The following is a 26,703-nucleotide window of genomic DNA, read 5'->3' as shown; positions in this document are numbered from 1 at the left end:
AAGAGAGAAAGAATGATCTAGGGTTCTGAAAGAAACAAAAATGGTACTCACAATTGATATCCAGTATCAGCACTTTAGTCTGCGGTGGCGCTAAGTTAGTGTTAGCAGCCTGGCAGACCAAGCGAGCGTTCAGATGCTGACGGCCGACGTTGGGGAACGTCAGTGTGTTGACGGTCACGCCATCGCTTCGCTGCTCGTAGGAGTCGTCGATTACTGTGTTCTCGAGGTACCAGGTCACCCAGGGTCTTGGACGGCCTGTGGAAGAGTCGTTAATTAGTATACATTGCCTAGTTTGAATTTTTTGAATTTAATTGAATTTATTGAAGCATTTACATACGAACTTGAAGATACCTAACACAATGTCCCCCAAAATTGTTTATATAGAGATAGTTTGACCATGAGAGGTGATAAAGACGCATAGTGAAGAGATTGACGACCGGTCTGGCACAGTCGGTAGTGACCCTGCCTGCTGCGCCGCGGTCCCGGGTTCAAATCCCGGTAAGGGCATTTATTTGTGTGATGAGCACAGATATTTGTTCCTGAGTCATGGATGTTTTCTATGTATATAAGTATTTATATATTATATATATCGTTGTCTGAATACCCACAACACAAGCCTTCTTGAGGCCTCAGTCAATCTGTGTAAGAATGTCCTGTAATATTTATTTATTTATTTATTTATAAAGAAATTCCGAAGACGAGACTTATGGATGAGGTTAACTAAGTTCCAGGACAAGTGGCCTACTATCTTCACGGACAGTTGTCTGTTACCACTGAATGGTTGGACGACAAAAGAGTTGATGGTGATAATGATGATGTTAATCTTGGTGATTATGAGAAGTGTAAATGTGAAGAGTTATCTCACACTGCAAATCATGATTCACAAATATTGACTACTGTAGTCAAAGCCGTCTCAAGCAAGACACTTATAGACAGCAAAAAAGCATTCTAATCTCCAAATGTTACAACACTAAAAAGTTCCAAGACTGTATTCCCTATATCGAACTCTTGTAATTGTAAATAAAAATGTAAATTATTTTAATTGACCATTGTTAATGGGCCAATATGATGATGATACAAATTTTGCGTCCTCTAAATCGCTAGGCCAATACAAAAGTGGAACAAAACAAACCTTTAGATTAGGCACAAAGAAGCATAGGCTTGATTAGTTTGTTCTATTGTTCCGTTGAACCGAACAAAAGAAGGGAAAAAATAATATTTACGTTATAAATGTTGTACCTATAAATGTTTCCTCTATTTGCCTTTGGATATTTGGTTTTCTACTTTAATATAAAGGGATAAAGTTTATCCTGGAATAGATGAAAAAAGTAAGTTTCGTATATTGGTGTAAACATGATAGGAGTTATATTGTTTTATCTACAGTTATCGAAACTTTGGACAGGTTGATCGATGTTATACCGCTTATATGTATTAAAAAGCATTGTTTGTGTTACTTCGTACTTTTTTATTATAACTTTACAAAAATTTTCGACATAATTCCCGTCCCGTTGTTGCTAAAAAGTATTACAAAATGTTGAAATTTACCGTCTCATTCAATTCAGGTAAAACATTTGACAGTTATTTTCATATAGAAGATTTTGCATTTGTCAAGTAAGTAGGTAGACTAGGTGAGCGATGAAAGAAGTTTTAAAGTTTATAATAACTCTTGCACAATATGAGATATCAAAAATGATGTTTACTGAGCTTGGTCGGAGTCTTATTTATTTTCATTCTTAGGCTAGGTATTTTACAATGTTTATATAAAAATAAAATATGAAAACATTTACAAAATAATACAAAATATTATAAAAAACCTAAGCTAGTGTGCCGCCAGCAGCGGGGCAGGGCCCAAGCTGCCGGTGGTTAATAGGGCTGCAGAGAGAGGAACCGTCGGACTATCCGCGCCGTGTCCAAGTTCACCGCCTTCTGCATCTGGCCCTTGATCCAGCCACCTAGCGAGAGTCTTAACTAAGGGGATCTTATTATTATTATAAGTATGTAAGTAGAAAATCTCACTAAAGAGGAATAACGAGTTAATCGAAATGTAGGAATAAAATGACGAATATTTTTGAAGAAGGAACTGATTTTCCTCTTGATAAAATTACCAATGAGGTTAACAATCTTAACATATTTTTGTACATATTTCATGGTTCACGCAATATAACTCCCCTAAATGATCGCTGTAAGGCTACAAGATGTCGTGACCGGGTCGCGATAACAGGACTAAATACAATTTAGCATCGAAATGACATCTTGTCAGCAAGATTAATGGCTCGCCTGGGTACTTAGCCAAATGCACAAACTCTTAGGATAATATCGTTATCGTTGCCCGTTATCTCTATCGCTTTTCCGTATTGGTGTGACGGAGCCAGACTGCATTTCAATTGGCGTCTAGAGACTCTAGAGTCATCGATGGTCGTTTTGGCTAGGAACGCTGGAATTAGTAAGTTGGGAGTGCTCATCGGACATTTATCGAAAGATTTGAGGTTTGGGTTTTGTTTTACTTTATAAATAGAATTCTTCATTCCTCTGGTAGACATGGTTTGTCCCTTTCTATCACACCAATACGTAGGAAAGGGACAAACGAACTTTATCGGCTTGATAACTTTAGTGAACGTTTTCATAAGGGGGTAAAAAACTAAGAAAACAATATAAATTGAAAAAGTAATCCGGCATTCTCGTAAAGTAAAATATTATAACTATGTGGAAGATAGCTTAACTCTGAAGTATGAGCTCTGTAAATTGAAAAATGTTCTATGTAATGCGTCAATTTTATGTATATTTTTCTAGCCATCTTTTTTTGAGGCAAACGAGCAGACAAGTCGACTGATGGTAAGCAATCGCCACCGCCCATGAACCCAACAAGCCATGGATCTTCACAGTGCCTTAAATGCGATATGTGCAGTCAACGAATTGGAACCCTAGGCCATTCTACAACCATGTCAAAATGACAAGCAGTAAGAGATTTCTTACAATCTGATTTATGGCGTCACTATGATATAGTTCCAATTGGTTGACTGTACATGCTCTTCAACTAACTTCATTTCACTTTAACGAACAAGAAATTTAACCAAATACTAAATTCAGACTAAGTTTACTAATAAAGCTACTAACTAATGCGTATCAATCAGTCTAGTCTGTCTAGATTACCAGCTCCTATTGGTATAAGAGAATTACTGAACAAACAGACAAGCCTGAGATTGACTGTGACTAATAAATGAAGCCAATACGGAATGTTGGTTTTGATTATTTGTCGATGTGAATAAATAAATATTATTGTAATGATTATACAAAACCCTATCATTAAATTATACACCATATTTTTATAGAATTCCGTTAACTTTAAGGAAAGATTCTTTAGATAAAATACAATTAATCTCTATGAGAAACTAACGCCTTAACTCTTACGCTTACCGAATTATTAAAAAAATAAAAATAATTACTGAACACGTGTGCCTTTACTACTTTCTAATGTTATTTGTTTCGACATGTGCAGTCAATCACTTGACAGTTGACAGTAACTTGAATGTTATCCTTAAAGACGATTATTTTTTTTGCAAATTTAACTAAAAGTGATATAACAGGATGGTTCCTATATTGATTTAAACTAACACGATCTTCACTCATATTATTAAATTAAAACGGGACTTAATCGCGTAAAACTTACGGTTTATATTTAACCCGACGTTTCGGACATGACATTACGTCCGTGGTCACGGGTAGATTGGCTGGGAGTTGTATCAACATCTTCTAGCTGTACGAGTTTTTCGAACTACCCGCACTTGATTGTCATCAGATGGATGGTTCCTGATAACAAACCTAACAACGTGGAAATAAACACGGTGTAATTTTATATTATACGGCCCAAAGTGTCATCGGATTTAATAATAGGTATTAGTTAGACAAGCACAGTTCAAATTTTACAAAACATCGAAATCACTCCTGAGAACTTTATACAGGCATTATCTGTTTGTCTGCCTGCTTTACAAATAATAACGATATTAGCAAATTCCTATTATATTGAAGACATTGAAGTTACGTAAAATATTACAATTAACAAATATACACCAGGTTCCATTAATGAACAAAACAACGTGTTAAATTTAACGAAAAAAAAAACCGGCCAAGAGCGTGTCGGGCCACGCTCAGTATAGGGTTCCGTAGTTTTCCGTATTTTTCTCAAAAACTACTGAACCTATCAAGTTCAAAACAATTTTCCTAGAAAGTGTTTATAAAGTTCTACTTTTGTGATTTTTTTCATAATTTTTAAACATGTGGTTCAAAAAGTTAGAGGGACGCACTTTTTTTCCCTTTAGGAGCGATTATTTCCGAAAATATTAATATTATCAAAAAACGATCTGAGTAAACCCTTATTCATTTTTAAATACCTATCCAAAAATATATCACACGTTGGGGTTGGAATGATAAAAAAAATCAGCCCCCACTTTACATGTAGGGGGGGTACCCTAATAAAACATTTTTTTCCATTTTTTATTTTTGAACTTTGTTGACGTGATTGATATACATATTGGTACCAAATTTCAGCTTTCTAGTGCTAACGGTTACTGAGATTATCCGCGGACGGACGGACGGACGGACGGACGGACAGACAGACATGGCGAAACTATAAGGGTTCCTAATTGACTACGGAACCCTAAAAAAACACGGTGTAAGCTTAGTATAATAAAGAATACTATCGTAAAGTATGGCCACTCTCGCTCCTTGCTGAAAGATCGCCCACCCCCTCTCGGTTGCCTCACAGTTACCGCCTGTCAAAAACGCGAACAATCGACCTGTCATAATATCTCACACATACAAGCATAGTACGCGTTCACCTACACGAGCTTAGAATGTGTGCTAGGAACGCGCCTCTTTCATATATTTGATCGCCAGTGTCCGAGGTGTGCTGTAAGTACCTACATAGACTGTGAATCTACCTTTATTCATAACGCATCACATAGGATTTATGCTATAATATATAATACCCATATCAAATCCAATTGACGGCCGTAAAGAAACACTAGATTGCGTGCTCCGCTGCAGTAACATTATCAGAAATACTTCTCGTTAACCCTGGTAATAGTGGCGGGAATATTAGGGATATTTTCTTTGTAAATGCTTTCTTTTGGTTACCTTCCGCGTATTTTTCATTAATCATTGCAATCATTCAAAACATATGACTAGTTAGGTCTAAGTTACTATATTCTTGTCCTATTTAATAGTGCAGCGGTTTCAAAACACCCTACAGCATTATTTTTTTTGTTTTACAATTTTTTTTTGATTCTAGGATGGTGATCAAACTGTAAATCCTTTAGTTCACCATGAGCAAAATGATTGCTTATGCTTACTACAATCAAATACCACACATGATCAAAAAGTAAATCCTTTGATCACCATGAGTTTAATCATCTCATAAAAAGCTGACAAAGTCTTAGAAAAATCTAGCTAATTTTAGCCGTCTACATCATCTTAAGTATTGAGTATCAACTTTAAGCTAAACATCCCAACAAACTGAAGACAAATGAGTGCGATGAGCAAAATGATTGCTTATGCTTACTAGAATCAAATACCACACACTCGACGAGCGGCGTCGGAAGTAGTGAGGGAAGTAGGCAGAGGCATAGTGTGGCCGCGCTACTCATGCTGCTCGTCATGGCCACCGCCCCCTATTTTGTCGTTTTTTTGGCGCGCCGCGCGAGTCGGCAGCAAGCTAGTGCGATTAATCGCGTGAGTAGGGCAGTGTTTGGCTGGAGAGGGCAAAATCGCGGCAGCACGAGGGGCAGCGCGAGGAGGAACATTCTAGTAATCTTTGACGCCTCTGCCACACTATGCTCCTACACTATGCTACTAGTGTGGCAAAGGTAAAATATTCTAGCATAAGTAATCAGTTCTGGATGGTCCGATGTGTCAATTTATTACATAGAAAGTGTCAAGTCAACCCTGAACTAAATATTTACGTTATTTTTGTTCCTTCCTCGACAAGCAAAAAACCCTTTTCAGCTAAATTCAGGACTGTATGGACGGCGTTTATAAAAATTATGAAATAGTCCATTACTTACCGCCTTCTACTTCACAAGTCAGCTGCACATTCGACCCTTCATTGTACGGTTCCACCAGTTTCGTCCTGTCTCTTCTTTTGGAGTCGTATATCGTTGGCCGATTTGGAGGAACTGCAACAAAACGGCAAGGATAAGTTTTCATAAATGAAGGGAAGGAAACATCTACAACCGATGCCACTAAATGGGCTTAGAATTGCAGGCTAGTTAGAATGGGCTTAGTCTGCAATGTTGTGCTGGCCAAACCTGAGTCAGAGCAAGCTAAAATTACTGTATAAGATTTATGAGGAATGTATGTATATTAACTAATTTTTGCTACTATGGAGCGCCATAATCGCTCACGACTAAGCTCCTTAAATTATGATAAAAACATGGGCTTAGAATAAAAACCGGCCAAGAGCGTGTCGGGCCACGCTCAGTGTAGGGTTCCGTAGTTTTCCGTAATTTTCTCAAAAACTACTGAACCTATCAAGTTCAAAACAATTTTCCTAGAAAGTCTTTAGAAAGTTCTACTTTTGTGATTTTTTTCATATTTTTTAAATATATGGTTCAAAAGTTAGAGGGGGGGGACGCACTTTTTTTTCCTTTAGGAGCGATTATTTACGAAAATATTAATATTATCAAAAAACGATCTTAGTAAACCCTTATTCATTTTTAAATACCTATCCAACAATATATCACATGTTGGGGTGGAAATGAAAAAAAATATCAGCCCCCACTTTACATGTAGGGGGTGTACCCTAATAAAACATTTTTTTCCATTTTTTATTTTTGCACTTTGTTGGCGTGATTGATATACATACATATTGGTACCAAATTTCAGCTTTCTAGTGCTAACGGTTACTGAGATTATCCGCGGACGGACGGACGGACGGACGGACAGACAGACATGGCGAAACTATAAGGGTTCCTAGTTGACTACGGAACCCTAAAAAGTGGAAAATTACTTGGACGAGACCTCAACTCATGGTCTCTGGGTCGATATTTGACTACAAATCACCCATCAAACCGAGAGAGTCACTTTTAAATTTCTAAAATGTAAAATAATACTTCTTGAACTTGCACAAAAGTGACCAATATTAAAACAGAAAGATGTGACCGTTTGTATAAAGATCGAGTATTTCCTAGAATCTTTTTTTCTCAGAAGACTGTAACTATAAAGGCTAATGCCAATTATTTTTAACAATGTACAGTTTCGCAGAATCTGGATTTTATACTTTCTATTATCTAGTTTGCTATTGGAAATATAAAATTTAAATTATTACATTTCGTTACCATGCTGCGTTTTGGTACCTTCTCAGAAATAATTAAGTTGACGTGGAGTCCATCAGGGTTGTATACTGTCCCCTGTACTTTTCAACCTTGTCAAAGAAAAAAATATCATCTCTGATCCTCAAGATTGACGAAGTCCTAGAAGTAGTATGAAATGTTCGTATTAACAATTTTATTGTTCTGTGGTTTTAATACTGATCGAACGAACCCTTTAAAAAATTTAAAATATTTTTCTGAAGAACTTGATACTGTGTGTGTAGTCTTTAAACATGTTGTAAAAATACTTACTAATAACTGTGAAGTTGACTTTCAAGTTCCTCGTAGGAGAGTTCTTGAAGTCCACCCTACAGCGGTATAGGCCAGCGTCGATCGCTATGACGTTGTCGACCATGAGGACGGCTGGCGTCGCGCTTGCTCTGAAGTAAGCGCGGTTGCCGAAGACGGACGGAGATGACCAGAGCTTAGGCTGGTTGGCGGTACGACCACGGATGTCGTAGCTGGAAACAAAAGAACATTGAAAAATCCATGTGATGGTAAGATTTGCTTGGGACGATGTATTGATGGTTTAGTTGACAAATCATCGGAGGCGGAAGTCTAATCTTTTGGTTGGAGTGAGACAAACTTTGCACTCACACATTCATATTAATTCATAATTTAGATGTGCGTGAAAGACAACATATAATAAATTTAAGATTTAATTCTGTAAAACACTTAGTTACTGTTTATTTAACACCTTGTATGAAGGAGTGAACTCCTCCTAACACAAGTGTCAAACTTTTTAAACAATCAATTTATTCAATATTAATGATTTAAAATCATCATTTACAGGTAAATTCTACCAGTCTGCTTAAGACATTAAGTTAAAATCTGTATGAAATTGCTTTGCACACTTGCTTGTGGATAAGATGCAATTTTGCCATCTCTTTACAAATAATCTTTATTTCTTAACCAGTTGATGTGGTGAAAGATAATAATTGAATTATAACAATTTACAGTAATTTCATGAAACAACAATGATTATTAAATAATTTCAAATATGTTTAATAACTTTGTATACTCCCCAAGGTCATTGAAGCATGTTATACTATAGTTGGAACTTATTTATAAACCTGTAAATAAATTAACTAACTCTCTCATAACATGTTGCTTGTTGCTACTAATTAAATGTATTTACAATTAGATAAAGCTATATGTTCTCATTTATGTGAATAATTATGTATTATATTCTTATGGGAATAAATAATTTGAAACTGAAACTGAAAGTTAAAGGAGGAGACATCTTAGGAAACCATATTTAATGAATAAACTAATTTTGAATTTTTTGAATTTTCATTGATTGATTTATCAACAATTTTATTCTTAAAATATATTCATTTTATCTTCTCTGAAAACATTACGCAACTATAACATCCACTTAAGTTCGCAGAAATACATTTCGCTTGTTCAGAAAGGTATTATATGTTATAAAAATAACTTTATTCGTATCCGGAGTCATGCGGAAATACGGACATCTTTGAGCGACAGGGCATGTTCGGGGATTTCGTGTATGTTAACGTCAAAATATTCGGGTGTTACTCGTGATTCTTGAGTGTGCAGGGTTGGAAGACTGATTCCCCGAAATAAATCTAGGTAAAATTATGTAAGCGTCGTTGATGTTAAATGTGTAGGTTAGTTACTAATGCTCTAATGTTCTTTTATAATCTACCCATTGTAGTTTATGTTTAACTGGCTTAACGTCTTTCAGAAATTTGATAAATAGGGGGAAACTTGTATCTATGCCCTTGAAGGCGCTCAGTTTAAAATTTTATAGGCTTCGATTGCAAAGTACGCTGGTTCGATTCCTGTTTCGAGCAGCTTTATGCAGTTTATGCGTTTTCTTTCATATTTGAAATTTATATCAGTTTTTAACCGACGCAAAAACGACGCGGTGTTATAAGTTTGACGTGTATCAAGTCAGTCTGCTTGTCTGTTTGTTTGTCTGTCTGTCTATATATTTGCGTGTGTGTGTGTCTGTCTGTGGCATCGAAGCTTCCGAACGGATGAACCGATTTAGGTTTTTTTTTATTTGAAAGCTGAATTAGTCAGGAGTGTTCATAGCCATGTTTCATGAAAATCGGTCGTCTAGGTCGCGGTCGGGGGTTTTTTCAAAATTTAAGTTAATGGTTTGGTTGTTAATGTTTTCAATCATTGCGTATTAAGTATCTCTATAAAACAACACACCTGTATAAAGGTTCCCCGCCACTTTCCTTGAACCACAGCACCATGACGACCTCATCGTTTTGCTGAAGAGGCGCGATGTCACACGGAAGAGACGCCTTCTTGCCTAGCACGCCTTGCACGTCCGATGTTGGCACTGTGGAAGAAAGAAACAATTTGGTAAGTCATCTAAGAAAGAAAAGTACGGGTAAAGTAATCAATTCTTATAAATACTCAGGAGTTTGATCTTGCTTAATCAGAAGAGCAGTTTGGTTTGAGTAGACTTATATTCACCGGGATATAGACCGTTTTTTATTATTATAAATGGGCTCACTCTTGACCACAGACTAGCCAAAGGCAAAGGCAAAGGCAAAGACGTGGCCTACGATGGAGTGAGCTCGCCCAGAATTTGCCTGTTCACCCTTGATTTGAATGTAGCCGGGTTATATGAGCTCGGAAATACCGTGATACCTTTTTGATATTTGCCGAGCTCCCGATATTCACGATGCATGCAACTGCGTTGAAATATCCGGAGCTCGACCTAATAAAAGCATGTTAATAAAAACTAGTCATATCTTAAACCGGTCATGGAGCACCGACCTCAAGGTCAAAGATTGATGACGATCATAGCGTCATCGATTGATCCCATCACTGCGTCATCGATCAACAATTTTGTAGGTCATTGTACTGTAACTATATCCGGTTTTGTTTATTGGAACTATAGCAATACTTTTTGCTCAAACTGTATGAGCGTTACTCATCATCCTCCTTTGATAATACTTTGATAATAATTAACCCCAAGATTTGACGAAGGAACTAGTTTTACGAAAGCGACTGCCATCTGACCTTCCAACCTGAAGGGTAACTAGGCCTACATAAGTTCCGAAAAACTCATTGGTGCGAGCCGGGGTTCGAACCCGCGACCTCCGGATTGAAAGTCGCACGCTCTTACCGCTAGGCCACCAGCGCTAAATGTATGAGCATGTTACTGAACTATGTATATTGGTGCAGTTCATTTTTATCCATGAATTTATGACGGCGTCTTGTAGTATATTCAAATAAAGATATTTTATTTTATGTTTAGTAGTAGAGATGACTCTACTTGCCGTTATCGTTAGTGTGTGAGTTAAAGATCCACTCCCACTGCTGGGAAAAAGCCTCTCCCCTGGTCCTCCATAGTTATCTATTCTCCACTTCAACCAACATATTGTAAAACCAGTAAAACTACAGTAAGTGCGAATATAGCAGTAATTGTCCCCGTATCGAAATTAAGCCAATAAAAATTAATTCATCGCAACTCATTCCACATTTCGATAGGTACAGTCAATCAATTGGAACTCTAGGCCACATTACAACCATGTCAAAATGACAAGCAGTAAGAGATTTCTTCCAATCTGATTTATAACCTCACTATGACATAGTTCTACAGTGGCCTAGGGTTCCAATTGGTTGACTGTACAATTCAACAGCAAAATACTAAAACCGTTCCGATCCCCATAAAAGTTTTACCTCGATTTCGACAAAGTACTTTGCAAAACACATTAATGAGTTTAAACCCAGAAAACAGATTGAATCAGATAATCCTAATTGGAAATATGATTCTAAAGTGTTGTCAGATATAACAAGGGTATAAAATAAGGCTTAATAAGATAACATCAAATTGGTATGGCCACGTTAAACGACGGGAAAACGATCATATAGTCCAAGTAGCACTCAATCTACCAGAGACGCCAAGAGGTAGTGGCCGCCCCCCAGATACCTGGTGGAAAAGCATAGAAAGAGAACTCAAGAAAGCCCAGGTGCCCCAACAGACAACCCAAGATCGTAGAACTTGGCGCAGGACTGTGAGGAGACCCGACCCCAAATAATGGGATCAAGAGAGGATAAGGAAGAAGATAACATCAAAATGTGACGTAGCACGGGAGAAGGTACTGTCAAGGCACACCTGGGACAATGGCAAGTAAATATATGAAAGAGGCGGGTTCCTACGCACATCGTCTAAATTCGTGTAGGTGAACGCGTACCATGCAAAAAAATAAGGCACGTATTTAACCGGGCGACTAAATAACCATAGAAATGGGTATCAAAAATAATAGTTTGGCGACTAAAATAGGGCCTCAAATTATTTAAATATGAGGTAGCATTTTAATGTCATTACGGCTACGGTTTTAATCAGACGCGAGTACCAAGTATTTATTTGGCAACTGAATTATTATATTGGAAACAATTTAAGAGATACAGTTTAATCGGAAAACGGCTATCTGTTAATATAAAATATACAGTTCTTTTAAAATATTTATATACCAAATTAACATAAAAAGTACATTTAAAATTTATACATCGTCACTCATCACCTGAGCTGTCATTTTAAAAAAAAAATGAACTCTTATAAAATATAATGGTCGACAAAATATTATACTTATGGGTAAGAAATTAGTTGTTTGGGAGTGCTGGCAACTTCGACTCTATACAATGAATAACTTTTCATGACGTTTACTCTATCGAATCTAAGGTCGGTCTTACGCAGTCTTAACATCACTCTGAAAGATTCATTTTTTGGCAGGAAAACCTTACTCAGAATATGCCTTTTCATAAATCGTTCCGCAGATTTTATAATATCGAATCTTATGCTGGCATAATGTTAATGAGCAAAATAATCTTCTAAATTAAGAGAATTTCCGTAGATTTTTGTTTGCATAATATTTAGGCAGTAAAAAATTGTCCATCTTCTTCCTATTTCTGTTTTGATAATGAGGCTTGCAAAATACTCCCAAACACTATAACAAAACAACTCCACATCAATTATCTGAGTTTTTGAGCGCAGCGTAGTCTTCCGGATTCGAGATATTTAAATACTACTCGTGGTTTACGGGTCGCAAATACGATGTTTGAATAGAATAGAATAAACATATATTCGTGAACACAGGCAATACAAAATACACATAATAACAACAAGACAGAAAGGAATGAAGTGCCACGAAATGGCCTCACCTTAGCGTGTTGCTGGTGACTTCCAGCGCTGATCTTCCGATGAGACCATCGGTACGTAGCTACCATCAACCCGTTTTCATAAAAAAACGATTTTATATGTGTTTTTAAAAAGACATACTTCCCATTATTTTTTTTAGTTACCTCTGAAGTTTAAATACTACTTTAAACGATGAGCTAAGTATAATTATTTAGTTGCTAATATCTATATGACTACAAATATTAAAAATCTTACGCTTTACAATACTAGGTGCCAATTATTATTTTAGTCGCCAAAGTATTGTTTAATGTTCCTCGGAAATATTTTTGTCGCTTGAAATTTGCTGCCGTTTTTTCAATAATAATGATGCTTAATATTTGAGGCTCATATATTATTTTTGTCGCCACAATATTAAAACACAGCCAAATTATATTATTGTATGCCCGACTTCACTTCCCGTTTAATATTTTAGTTGCCCGGTTAATTATATGCCAAAAAACACATGTCATTGAAGTGGCCAGTTACAGTTAAGTGGTACGTAAAAGAGGTACTAGAATCTGTTCAATGAGTTTTCATTTAATAATCACATAACAGGGTGTTTTTACGTAGCAAATTTGTTTTTCCATTTTCTCCAAAAAAACATCGTAAAAGCTATAATGTTTCACGGTTTAATATACTCCAGAGACCGAGTACTATCAGCTGTAAAAATATCTGCATCTAATAAATTAGGACCTTATATATATACCTATACGAGTATAAATAAATCACTATGCCATTATGTATGTTTTATGATAACGAAATCCATACTAATATTATAAATGAGAAAGTGTGTGTGTCTGTTTGTTTGTCCGTCTTTCACGACAAAACGGAGCGACGAATTGACGTGATTTTTAAGTGGAGATAGTTGAAGGGGTGGTGAGTGATATAGGCTACTTTTTGTCTCTTTCTAACGCGAGCGAAGCCGCGGGCAAAATTTAGTTTGTGATAAATCTACATAAATTCTGAGGTGCTATTTCCATGCACAAAATAAAGTTCATATTTTGTTAATTTTAATAATTACGATCGACAATTAAATTAATGAGTGGTAAACAATGGAAGCCAGGTGTTCTTTATTTAATATATTCAAAGCATATTATCGAAGATAATGATGTTAGTTATTTGAAACAATGAACAAAATATTGTAAAAATACTTAAAATTATAAACTACAAGTAAACAAAATTGCCCTAGGTCATGTTGCTGAGTAGGATGCCTTAGGTCGGTTTGCTCTACTGAGCAAAATATTACCTTTAAATACATACATACACTAAAACCTGTTTCCCAGAGGGGTAGGCAGAAAACACGGACTTCCATTTGCTACGATCGACAAACCAATTTGACTTCACGCACGTTCATAAATAAGCTTAAAATAACTGTTTTTTGATTAATATGTGTACACAATTAAATGGCGTTTTATTAAAAGAAAAATCTAATGATAATTTGATTACATAACTTGCATCTTAATCTAAAGTACTTAATTCTCTTTTTTCTCACTTTTACCGTTATTTAGTAACAATAATGTGCCTTTACTAAAAATAGAACTCAATTAAAATTTCCCAATAAGCAAAAAATGCGCATATAACATTACTGAGAAAACACACTGATTCAACTCATTACCACATTATCATATAAAAAGAACATCATCATCTCCGGGTGTAAAACCAGTTTTATTACCAACTTAACTTTGCCGTTCACCAAATAGATGTATACAGAAACCGTATATAAAATTCACGTGTACAATGAAGAGTAGACCGCAATGATAAGTTTGTACAGGTTACCTACATTTTGACCTTACATACGGTGGCATTTCCGTTCTATAAAAAACAATCATTATTATATTTAAACGTGTTTATAAGACTACCGAATTGTTTGGATATGGAATACGTGTTTAGTAATGCAATTTGTGGTATTCTATAACTATATTTAATTTTGATTTTACCGGCGAGTCAGAGGTCTAAACTTGGGGTTTGTCAGCGAGCTATAGTCAAGGATCGTATCCGGACACCACGCTGTGCTCCAAAACAAAAATAGTCGACGTAGTTCGGAAAGCGGCCAAGTTGAAGTGGGACTGGGCCGGTCATGTCTGCCGAATGCTGAACGAGCATTTGGCCAAGATTACCAGAGTGATATGTATATCTCATGAAATATCAATATCTAGTGTACTAGATATTGATATTTCATGAGAGTAGCCTATGTAATACATTATTTTTTGATGGCTAAAGATTCTCACAGAAACCCTTTATAGGGCACCGGTCTCAAAAAAGACCACCCTGTATGACTATCTTTTTGTATTTTTTTCTTGTAGAGAATTTTTTGTACTATAGGATGGCGATGAGGTTTGAACTCACGATTTTTTTGAGTCTTGCCCGTTAAAGGGTTAAGAAAAGCATTATTAATAGAATACCTACAGTAGATTTTTATGTGTAAATAATGAACTCAAAAATCCATACTAAATAATAAATAAATTATGAATGGGAAATAAATTATAATGGGATGGGAAAGTGTGTGTGTCTGTTTGTTTCTCTGTCTTTCACGGCAAAACAGAGCGACGAATTGACGTGATTTTTTTAGGTGAAGATAGTTGAAGGGATGGAGAGTGACAGAGGCTACTTTTTTGTCTCTTTCTAACGCGAGCGAAGCCGTAGGCAAAAGCTAGTAAAAACAAAACACCAAATGTAGGTTACAATTAAAATAAGCACTTTTACAAACACATTTATGTTATAAACTCCTTTTTTAGGGTTCCGTAGTCAACTAGGAACCCTTATAGTTTCGCCATGTCTGTCTGTCCGTCCGTCCGTCCGTCCGTCCGCGGATAATCTCAGTAACCGTAAGTACTAGAAAGCTGAAATTTGGTACCAATATGTATATCAATCACGCCAACAAAGTGCAAAAATAAAAAATGGAAAAAAATGTTTTATTAGGGTACCCCCCCTACATGTAAAGTGGGGGCTGATATTTTTTTTCATTCCAACCCCAACGTGTGATATATTGTTGGATAGGTATTTAAAAATTAATAAGGGTTTACTAAGATCGTTTTTTGATAATATTAATATTTTCGGAAATAAACGCTCCTAAAGGAAAAAAAAGTGCGTCCCCCCCCCCCTCTAACTTTTGAACCATATGTTTAAAAACTTTTTTAACAAAAAATAAAACCGCCTTCAAAAATAAGCGCGTTACAAAACACGGAGAAACTAAAAAGCAAAAAATAATAAACCTTTGAATTCAGATTTCTTATCGTATTGCAATAATCTAAACATCCAAATTATAAACAAATCAATTATTTTTGCAGTCGGTACCAGACCTGTTCGTCGCCTTGCTATTGCCTGTTTGCCCCACCCAACCATACGCAGGCTGGCACCGACTCCAAAAATAATTGATTTGTTTATAATTTGGATGTTTAGATTATTGCAATACGATAAGAAATCTGAATTCAAAGGTTTATTATTTTTTGCTTTTTAGTTTCTCCGTGTTTTGTAACGCGCTTATTTTTGAAGGCGGTTTTATTTTTTGTTAAAAAGTTTATTTATTTGTTGATTTTTAGTGGTTCCTATTGATATTATATGTATCAGTCCGAATACATGTACACTAGTGAAAGAATTATCCTTTAACTCCTAACCATTGAGGAGTTGACCTTCCATCATCAGCTCAGCCACATAAAATTATTACGATCAGGCGTAAATACTGGTTTACCTTTGAAAAATACACTGAAAACATTACATGTGCCTATAACATTTGAAGAGTTCCCTCGATTTCTCCAGGATCCCATCATCAGACCCTGACTTGGTGCCAATGGGACCATCTCGGGGTTATACCCGTTCGATCAAAAAAAAATTTTGAAAATCGGTCCACAATTCTCGGAGATATCGTGGAACATACATACAAAAAAAAAAAAAAAAAAAAACATTCAGTCGAATTGAGAACCTCCTCCTTTTTTGAAGTCGGTTAAAAAATATGAAAAAAATCACAAAAGTAGAACTTTATAAAGACTTTCTAGGAAAATTGTTTTGAACTTGATAGGTTCAGTAGTTTTTGAGAAAAATACGGAAAACTACGGAACCCTACACTGAGCGTGGCCCGACACGCTCTTGGCCGGTTTTATGTACAAGGAATCGCCATTATAAACTTATAAAGGCAATCACACACGACACGTATTTCTCACAATACCGTATTAATGCGGAAAAAGTTTGCTCGCAAGACTTTTTAAACGAATATTGTGGCTTAGCACGCTAGCGCAGGAAATATTATCATTTGTACGGGGTCGCAAAATGTGGTATCAGTTTACTATTGTAAGGTTATTTTTCACATAGTTTGACAAATAAAAACCTCATGAAATAAAACTATGGAAAAGGATTAAATCGCATATAATGAATTAACAGCATAATAGATAAATGCGTGCAGTCCAATAGCGTTGAGGATTGGTTTTCGTTATTAACCTTCTCTTTTTCTGCTTTGAGGGTTCCGGAAAAAGATATTAAAAAGTCCTTGACATCTAAGGTAAAGGAAAACTTGCATAGTGCAGCGTTATATTTCCCAGAAGAGTCCTAGCGATTTACAGCATTCGTGGTCGTTTCGATCGAACACATTACAGCATTCGTGGTCAACGGGTGACTGAGGAAATTACCATCCATATCGCGGTAACAGAAGACATACATACAACATACATACAATCACGCCTCTATCCCATAAAGGGGTAGGCAGAACACATGATACTACTTAAGCTTTAGTGCCACTCTTGGCAAACAGAAGACAATATTAAATAAAAACCTCTTTAAGGCCCACTTGCACCAGCCACATAACTCAGGGTTGGTGGGCTATCATCTGTCAAATTCCATGTAAAATGGTGGGTTAACCCTCGGGTGACATAATGACATTGCATTGACAGGTTGCCAGCCTTTCGCCTACGCTACAATTTAACCTATATCCCATATTCGACTTCTACGCCACCCATGGGAAGAAAGGGGGTTGTGAAATTCTTAACCCGTCTACACACACACACAAAATAATCTTATGTCAAGTAGGTACATAATAGTTGCTAGATTTCACAATAGATGTCGCTAGTCTTTAAGTTCACAGTATCATGATTTTTCTACATGTAATTTCACGGAAATTGATATACATTGTATGGAGAAAGCGATCAGCGCCCCCAAATACTTAACAACAGCTTACTAGACCAAAAACTTTGCCCTGCGGAAAAACACCTTGAATAAAATAAAATGAAATTGAATTAATGAATGAATTAAATGAAATTATATTTGCCAGAGACATGGTTACATAATAGGTATTTTAAAATAAATGGTAAATTGTGTTCATATCTCGCCATCAATACTGGAATGTAAACAATATTAAACTAAAATCATGCATAGGTATATGTATATCGTCACTACTTTTAAAAAGACGTGTATCTTCGTCTGTCAATGAAAAGAAAATAGTAGTAAGTATGTATGGAATGCATATAGACTTACTGTGTTTTAACTTTGAGGAGCAGCGTGAGATACGAGATTTTTTCAAAGTAGTGACGATAAATATGTCGGTGTATACGTTAATTATTTTCCCTTTAGTTCATCACTTTTTCTCTCTGTACCAATTATATGGCCATGGTTGACTGGGTGGATAGTGCCTTTTGGAATTATATCCGCCATTTCTACATTGTACTTATACATTTTTATGCCAGAAAAAAAATCTTATACTCATATTTTACTGTCTAGTGAATAAAATTCAATTCAATTCAATTCAATATATTTATTTCGAAAATTAAAAATCCATAGAGTGTTAGTAAATAACACAAATCCTTAAAACTATGTTAGTACTAAAACTAACTTAATACCTATTGACTATATATAAATAAATTTAATAACGACGTGGAGTGGCGATTGGCGGCGCGTGCAGCCGGACCCACCGCGCAAACAAAGGCGAGTCCCAGCGCTGCGCCAGCACACTTAGGATACTGTTTGGGCTGTCACGGAGACGACTGAGCAGTGACGCGCACCTTTTTCTAACTATTGCGTCAAAACCATCAGTGCGCGCCTCAGCAAACATAGTTGACGCACTACAGTACCGCGGCAGCCCAAACAACACCCTAAACGCGTTATTATATTGCACACGCAGTGCGCTGTATGCCCGTTGCGTAAAATTGACCCACAGATTGCACGTGTAGAATGTTTGGCAGTATGCTTTAAAAAGCGTTAGCTTTACTTCATTACTGCAACGAGCAAATCTGCGAGCCAACATGTTGCTCCGAACACACAACGCCCTGCGCTCCCTCTCGATATCATCATTATCTGACATGTTTTCGGTTACCCAGTGGCCATGATACTTAAACTTTTGTACAACTTTTAAAGCAGTACCACAAAGCGTAACAGGTGTCATTTTGTATGATTTTGTCCCAGCTTTAAATTGCATTACCTCGCTTTTTGAAGTATTGTATCTTAACCCATGGGCAATTGCATATGTTTCACATATTCCCACTAATCTCTGTAGTGCGCCAACCGAAGGGCTCAGCAACACCAAAAATATCGAACGAATAAATATTAATTATTAACTTAGGTATTTCCCTATTGAAGAACTTGTTATCGTATCGTTTTGACCTACATCGCAAGCTCGGTACGTAAACATTATGCTGTAGGCAGCAATCAATACACACTAGACGCTGTGTGTATTCCATTATTTATTTAATGGTCATAGGCACAGGTTTTGTTAGAGTCTCACCATACATTTTGTAGGAGGTAGGGCATAGCGAACGATATTCCGCTTTGTGTTGTAGGGCCCAGCACAGCGGATATCATATCGCTCGAATCTAGAGCAGAGCCCAACTGAAGAAGTACTTTACAGAAGCCCACAGCCAAATAGCCATAGACCCTACTAATAGTGTTGTGTTTAGGAATAACATTTACTTTTAATATGAAAATACATCCAATAAAACAAAACAAAAAATACACAAAAAAAATTTGCTTGACGTCATATAACACGTTGTCTTTATTTTGCCCTCAGAAACGCGAAGTTAAAATACTTCGGTTTCCTCATGTCACACCATGTATAACCGCTGTTTTTCCTACAAAATAAGTAACCTGGAAAGCACATAGTGTGACCCGTGGAGGAAATGAGCATTGGTGAAAATTGGCGTGTTGCTCCGATTTTGTACAAGCCTGTAACGAAGGGCGTTGATTTACGACGGCTGTTACCTACTTACAACTTCGGAATAAGCTTTGTTATTTATTACTAGTTAGCTTCTTAGAAAAATACTGAATTTTTTTTCTAAATATGAAGCAATGGTTAAGTACACTCCGGGCACTGGCGATCAAATATATGAAAGAGGCGCGTTCCTAGCACACAGTCTAAGCTAGTGTAGGTGTACGCGTACTATGCTTGTATGAGTGAAATATGACAAGGTCGACTGTTCGCGTCTTTGAAACGCGGTAACTGTGAGGTAACCGAGAGGTGGTGGGCGGCACTTCCAGCGGGGAAGGAGTGGCCATACTGTACGATAGTACTCTTTATTATACTGTGGTTAAGCGCTGGTGACCTAGCGGTAAGATCGTGCGACTTGGCGTGCGTGCGATCCGGAGGTCACGGGTTCGAACCCCAGCTCGCACCAATGAGTTTTTAGGAATTTATGTGCGAAATGTATCATTTGATATTTGCCAGTTGCTTTTCGGTGGAGGCAAACATCGTGAGGAAACCGGACTAATTCCAATAAGGCCTAGTTACCCTTTGGGTTGGAAGGTCAGATGGCAGTCGCTCTCGTGTGCAGTTGCACTAGTGCCTACGTCAAATCTTGAGATAAGTTATCACAGCGGACCCCAAGCTCCCATGAGCCGCGGCAAATGCTGGGATAACGCAAGGAAGATGATGACTGGAATTTTTTCTAAAGTACTATGTCGCAACAGGACACGAGTCTAATTTACTGTTCGCACGTGTATCGTATGACGTTTTTTTAGTACAGATGGCCCTCTGAAGTTTCTACCTGACCAGAAATGAAGCACTTTGCGCAACAATGTGGGTAAAAAGCACCATCTAGATTATATACTGAAATAGTACATTACTACAGAGGCCGGGACAAAGGGGGTTGCCGGCCGAAGACATATAGACAGGTCTGAGGCGGGCAACCCCATTTCCCGCCGAGGTATGTATAGTGCTTTTCTCAAACATGGTATGAAATAAATAAAGTCTACTGAAAATAGTAACTTTGGATGGCTGTATCTCCTAAACGGTGCGTCGTAGCGCAAAAATAATCGAATTTTCGTTCCCCTTTGATGCCCCGTATACGCTTATAAAAAAACAAAAAGTTAAAAAAAAATTAAAAAAAAAACGAAAAAATTTTTTTTTGTATGAAACGCACCCAAAATCAAATATTGTCTAGGGCCCGTACCAGTTGCAGTCGGCACGTCTATAAAGCCCCTTATAGTTTTTTTTTTAATGGGCTAAATACCTGGATGTTATGTCACAATTATCTGTGTTTGGAAATTAAAAAAGAGGACTTTGCCGGCCTTGGCCTACAAGGTCTGTATGAAATTCCATTATCTATCAATCGTCCTAGCCGCACCTGCAACGTCATACTTCGCTGCCAATTATAAGGCACATAACATCAATATTTCATACCATGTTTGAGAAAAATAGTTTTTTGCCTTTACAACTTCCAATTTTGGAATAGTATCAGCTATGATTTATTTTTGAGTTTTACCTTTGAGCTTCGGTTAATTTATTTACTAATAAGGTACATCGGGGCAAATCTCGACTGGGGGGCAAATGTAACTGGTCAATTTTTTTTCCATGTTTTACAATGTTTGCATTATTAAATAGAGTGTCCACCCGTTATTTATGGTAGGCGTGTTCAGTGGATATAATTATGTATAACTCAACATTATAGTGTAATAATGGAAAAAATGGATCAGTTACAATTGCCCCCCAGTCGAGACTTGCCCCGCTGTACCTTACTGAAAAACAGTTTTTTTTTGCCTGTATAACCTCCAGTTTTGGAATAATATGTGTTTAGTTTTGGGCTTTCCCTTTAAGTTTGGGTTAATTTACTTGTAAATAATTCTGTGTTACTACAAATCAGTTGTTACTACAAATCAGCTTTACCTATGTAGTAATTTTCATATTCTACAGTGCTACACGTATATATCTACGATTACATACTTCCCAAGTCCCGTTTATTTCTTCCCGTATCCCACCCTTCACAACAAAAGGATTGAACAAGTCCACTACCCAAATTTATAAAAAAAAAATCACTACCATCCCTCATTCGTCCAATTTAGGGGTCCTATTCGCGCTTGTTTCAATCCGTCTGTCATATTTCATATCGCATGCGACAATTTGTCACCTTCCTGAGGTGTTCCAATCAGTCAGGCGCAGGTAGTAAGGTAAGTAAGTAACCAGTCAAAGAAAATCTTCTATAAAATAGAATAGTTATTTGTTTCAAGGGGGGAAAGTTGTTGTTTAACCGCACGTGCCAATATTGATACCCGAGCAATCACCAGAAAGTGGCTCGAAAAATGGAATCTTGAGCTTTGCGAGGGTTTTAAAGCACGAAGGTTAGAAAATATTAACTGTAAACCTAATGAAATCCATCAATTTATTTAGCACTTAGGACACACCTCGGACACTGGCGATCAAATATATGAAAGAGGCGCGGTCCTAGCACACAGTCTAAGCTCGGGTATCGGGTAGGTGAACGCGTCCCATGCTTGTATGAGTGAAATATGACAGGTCGACTGTTCGTGTTTTCGCCAGGCGGTAACTGTGAGGTAACCGAGGGCCATACTGTACGATAGTACTTTTTATAATACTGTGCTTATGGTTCAAAATCATTCAAACGTTAATTTCACCAGTCTAGTCTTGGGCATCAAGTTATAAATTGTAAGAAATTACTTTGCACTTTTGTCAATTTTCTTATCAGTTTTCGAAATATCAAGAGAGCCTTTAGCAGTTGTTGTGAAGAAAACACTTTCCTGCTTCTCGAAGTATCGCATTTAAGCGATAAAAATATGTACGTAACGTATAATCGATTCATAATATTCGCACAAGGCTCTGTTCTTTAAATGCTTAAGGGTTGCAAAAGCGTCGGCTTCTCTAAAAACTGTTGACCTGAAGGCCCCCTTGACCCTCTTTATACGGTGTCGTACCAAAAAAGTACAAAAGGAATCCTTATGGTGTGACTCTGCCCTGCTGTCCGTCTGTCTGTCACATTGTTTGTATCTCGGGAAATAATACTTATGCTACCGATTTTAATTTATTTTGGAAAATAGTACCTATCGGTCTGCAATTATTACGAGCGGCAGTTAAGAGCGCTTTCAAAAAATCTGCTTGCTCGCATTTCGACGCCGGCGGCGCTGGCGTGCGCCTGTGTGCAGACGCACACTATAACCAGAAGCATAACGATTGTAGCCTGCGGTACAGACATAGCGTGCGATCCTCTTCGAACCAACCTTACGTGCGGCTAGAGCGAAAGGGATAGCATTCATGGTCGGTACCGCCACGCCGTCAGTGGCGTTGCGGACTAACCATTATTGATACTTGCGTAAAAACACCACCATATTATATTACATATTTGCATACATGATTTCGTGCATAAATACTTGACCTTTTAGTTTAATTATTAAACTTATCACAGTTTTTTTTATTAAAACGTGTGTATCCTTGGAAGAAATAAATTAAAAAACTTTTATAATATAATAAATTGTGTATATAATATTGTCTTCTGTCACCGCGATAGTTACTCATGAAATAAATTTATGGAATCAGATTATATCGCGTATAATGAATATAATCCGTTTTTTTAGTTTTATTTTATTTTGTATATGATATGTTTTCTAGGTTCTTTTCGGTGAAGGAAAACATCGTGAGGAAACCGGACTTATTCCAATAAGGTCTAGTTTACCCTTTGGGTTGAAAGGTCAGATGGCAGTCGCTTTCGTAAAAACTAGTGCCTACGCCAAATCTTGGGATTAGTTGTCAAAGTGGACCGCAGGCTCCCATGAGCCGTGGCAAATGCCGGGATAACGCAAGGAAGATGATGATGTTTTCTAGGTACATATACAGAGTGGGGCCTGTAACAAAGGCGAAGAATTGAACTCTAGGCTATTCTCCTTAAGCCGTTTTCACACTATCCGATCCGATATCGGATGTCGGAAGCATTTCAATAGAAAAAATCCAAGATGGCGCCTGTAATGTATGGGATATCGGTCCGACATCCGATATCGGATCGGATAATGTGAAAACGCACTTATACTGATCAACATTTGTTCGGCGACTTTTAAAAATAACTTGTATTTTGATTTTTATCACCCTTGAAAGTTTTTTCTAAGAGGTAATGTATTGCGAATTCTGTCAAGTCTAAAGTGTGACAGACAACGTCAATGACAACAATAATGGCGTACATTGAAGCTAATATTTATTTTGTATGAAAAATTAAAAATTTAAAGACTTCATAACACTGAATAAATGTTGATGAGTATAAGGAGAATAGCCTACAGTTCAATTCTTCGCCTTTGTTACAGGCCCCACTCTGTATATAATGGAATTAAGATCGGTTTTCTTTAATTTTAAGTAGTTTTTTTTTTATATTTAAAATGTAAGAGTTTTGAATGATTCACGGTTATTTTCATTAGACTTATATTCACGGTCTATATCCCGGTCAATATAAGTTTAATATTTAAAATGTGTTTTTAGGGTTTCGTAGTCAACTAGGAACCCTTATAGTTTCGCCATGTCTGTCTGTCTGTCCCTCCGTCCGTCCGTCCGTCCGCGGATAATCTCAGTGACCGTTAGAACTAGAGAGCTGAAATTTGGTACCAATATGTACATCAGTCACGCCGACAAAGTGCAAAAATAAAAAGTGGAAAAAATGTTTTATTAGGGTACCCCCCTACACGTAAAGTAGGGAGTGATTTTTTTTTCATTTCAACCCTAACGTATGACTTATTGTTGGATAGGTATTTAAAAATGAATTACTGAAATCGTTTTTTGATAATATTAATATTTTCGAGAATAATCGCTCCTAAAGAAAAAAAAAGTGTGTCCCCCCCCCTCTAACTTTTTAACCATATATTTAAAAAATATTTAAAAATCACAAAAAACTTTCTAGGAAAACTGTTTTGAACTTGATAGGTTCTGTAGTTTTTGAAAAATATGGAAAACTACGGAAGAGCCGAGCGGCTATTTACCAACGCGGCTTTAAAAACCGGCCGAGAGCGTGTCGGGCCACGCTCAGTGTAGGCACTGAGCGTGACCCGACACGCTCTCGGCCGGTTTTTAAATATTATGTTGTTTTAATTGCATGGAGCACAGGAAGGACACACTGAGACAGTGGATGCGCCAGAGTATAAAAGAGTGATTACCATCTCTTGTCAAAGATCTTGTTGAGACGAATCAAACGAACCCAAACACGAAGTGGTTTCAAGACCTGGTCGTGGAATACTCTTGACTACCTTCCAGCTTCATCATCAGATCCTGGGTACCATCTCTTGTCAAAGATCTTGTTGAGACGAATCAAACGAGCCCAAACACAGAAGAGTTTCAAGACCTGGTTGTTGAATACTCTTGACTACCTTCCGGCTTTACCATCAGATCCTGGGTACCATCTCTTGTCAAAGATCTTGTTAAGACGAACCAAACGAGCCCAAACACGGAGTGGTTTCAAGACCTGGTTGATGAATTCTCTTGACTACCTTCCAGCTTCATCATCAGATCCTGGGTACCATCTCTTGTCAAAGATCTTGTTGAGACGAACCAAACGAGCCCAAACACGAAATGGTTTCAAGACCTGGTTGATGAGAACTCATGACTACCTTCCGGCTTCATCATCAGATCCTGGGTACCATCACCTCTTGTCAAAGATCTTGATGAGGCAAATCAAACGAGTCCAAACACGAAATGGTTTCAAGACCTGGTTGATGAGAACTCATGACTACCTTCCGGCTTCATCATCAGATCCTGGGTACCATCACCTCTTGTCAAAGATCTTGTTGAGGCGAATCAAACGATCCCAAACACGAAATGGTTTCAAGACCTGGTTGATGAGAACTCATGACTACCATCTGACTTCATCATCAGATCCTGAGTACCATCTATTGTCAAAGATTTTGTTGAGACGAGTCAGTAACCTCAAATGATATTCAATAATAAATAATACTTACTAAAAATATTAGTCAAGTTAATTAGTTAGTTACCAAAGTCGTCAACCCAAGGATCAAAGTTTTCGGTCGCAGTATACATGCAACAGTACAGCCAAACACGCACACAAGTGCGGTTTTGGACACGGCGGGTGCCGCACACAATGACAAAATAACTTCGCGATCGTCGAGCCGCGTGCGGAGCGGACTAACATACGTCCTGCCCCTACAAGCTCTGCCGCGGTACTGACATCGCAAGCGCGCGTAACCGGTAATAAGGAGGCATTTTTAAAAAATCGTCAAAAATATTAAATTGCAATTAATAGAAAACTTTTGCCTAAAATCTGTTTGAGTAAGCGTTGCAGATTATTTTTATATTAAAACTACTTCAAAAACACGTATGTTTTCGAAGAAATTGACACTTATTCTGAGGTGATTTCTGAAACAAATTGGATTCATCATATCCTCATTTACTCTATTCTAAAGCCTTATAACAAAGAAGTAGTCTCAGATGATTGTAGTACAGGATATACATAATACAAATCTACCACTTGAAGCATTCAAAACTATCCAAATTTTACAAATTAGACGGACTAAGTCAGCACTTTTCGCGGGTTTTCCTAATCATGCACCAGAAAAAAAATCATAATTAATTAAGTGAGTTAGTTTTTAAAAATCCAGTCTCACAACATGTAAGTTAAGAAGATGTCCTAATCGAATCCTGAACTTAATAAGTCTTTTAGATGACGGAAAGTGTATCATTTTGCCGACTAAAACTATCAATTTTACATTATTACGACGTTTTCGTTGAATGCCCTCTTAATTCTACAGTTGCTAGCTTTGAGATAGATCGCTCTTAAGCGATAAGACCGCCTGTTGTTACCTCTGTTTAATTTGTTTTTGTTTCTTGTATGTATGTATAAACTCTTTATTGTACAAAACACAAATATGACACAGAATAGACAGTACAAAGGCGAACTTATCCCTTTTAGGCATAAGGTTCATTATTTGTAAACTATGTGAGGTGTACAAGAAATAGTATTCTATTGTATTGTATTGTATTGT

At 37.1% G+C, this 26,703-nt stretch overlaps 1 protein-coding gene across 1 annotated transcript in view; it reads right to left on the bottom strand.

The window, feature by feature from the left end:
* LOC125232428 (hemicentin-1) overlaps positions 1-26,703 on the bottom strand; it is a 380,757-nt gene that overhangs the window by 32,707 nt on the left and 321,347 nt on the right. Inside the window, exons 3-6 of the mRNA XM_048138084.1 lie at positions 9,549-9,681; positions 7,617-7,825; positions 6,060-6,170; positions 52-255 (exon numbers count right to left, since the gene is read on the bottom strand). Coding sequence (XP_047994041.1) covers positions 52-255; positions 6,060-6,170; positions 7,617-7,825; positions 9,549-9,681 — 657 coding nt within the window. The remainder of the gene's footprint in view (positions 1-51; positions 256-6,059; positions 6,171-7,616; positions 7,826-9,548; positions 9,682-26,703) is intronic.

This window comes from Leguminivora glycinivorella, chromosome 13 (genome assembly GCF_023078275.1).
Source record: "Leguminivora glycinivorella isolate SPB_JAAS2020 chromosome 13, LegGlyc_1.1, whole genome shotgun sequence".
Classification (NCBI taxonomy): Eukaryota; Metazoa; Arthropoda; class Insecta; order Lepidoptera; family Tortricidae; genus Leguminivora; species Leguminivora glycinivorella.
Note: the sequence above shows the minus strand (reverse complement) of the source record. Positions and strands in the feature narration are given on the sequence as shown.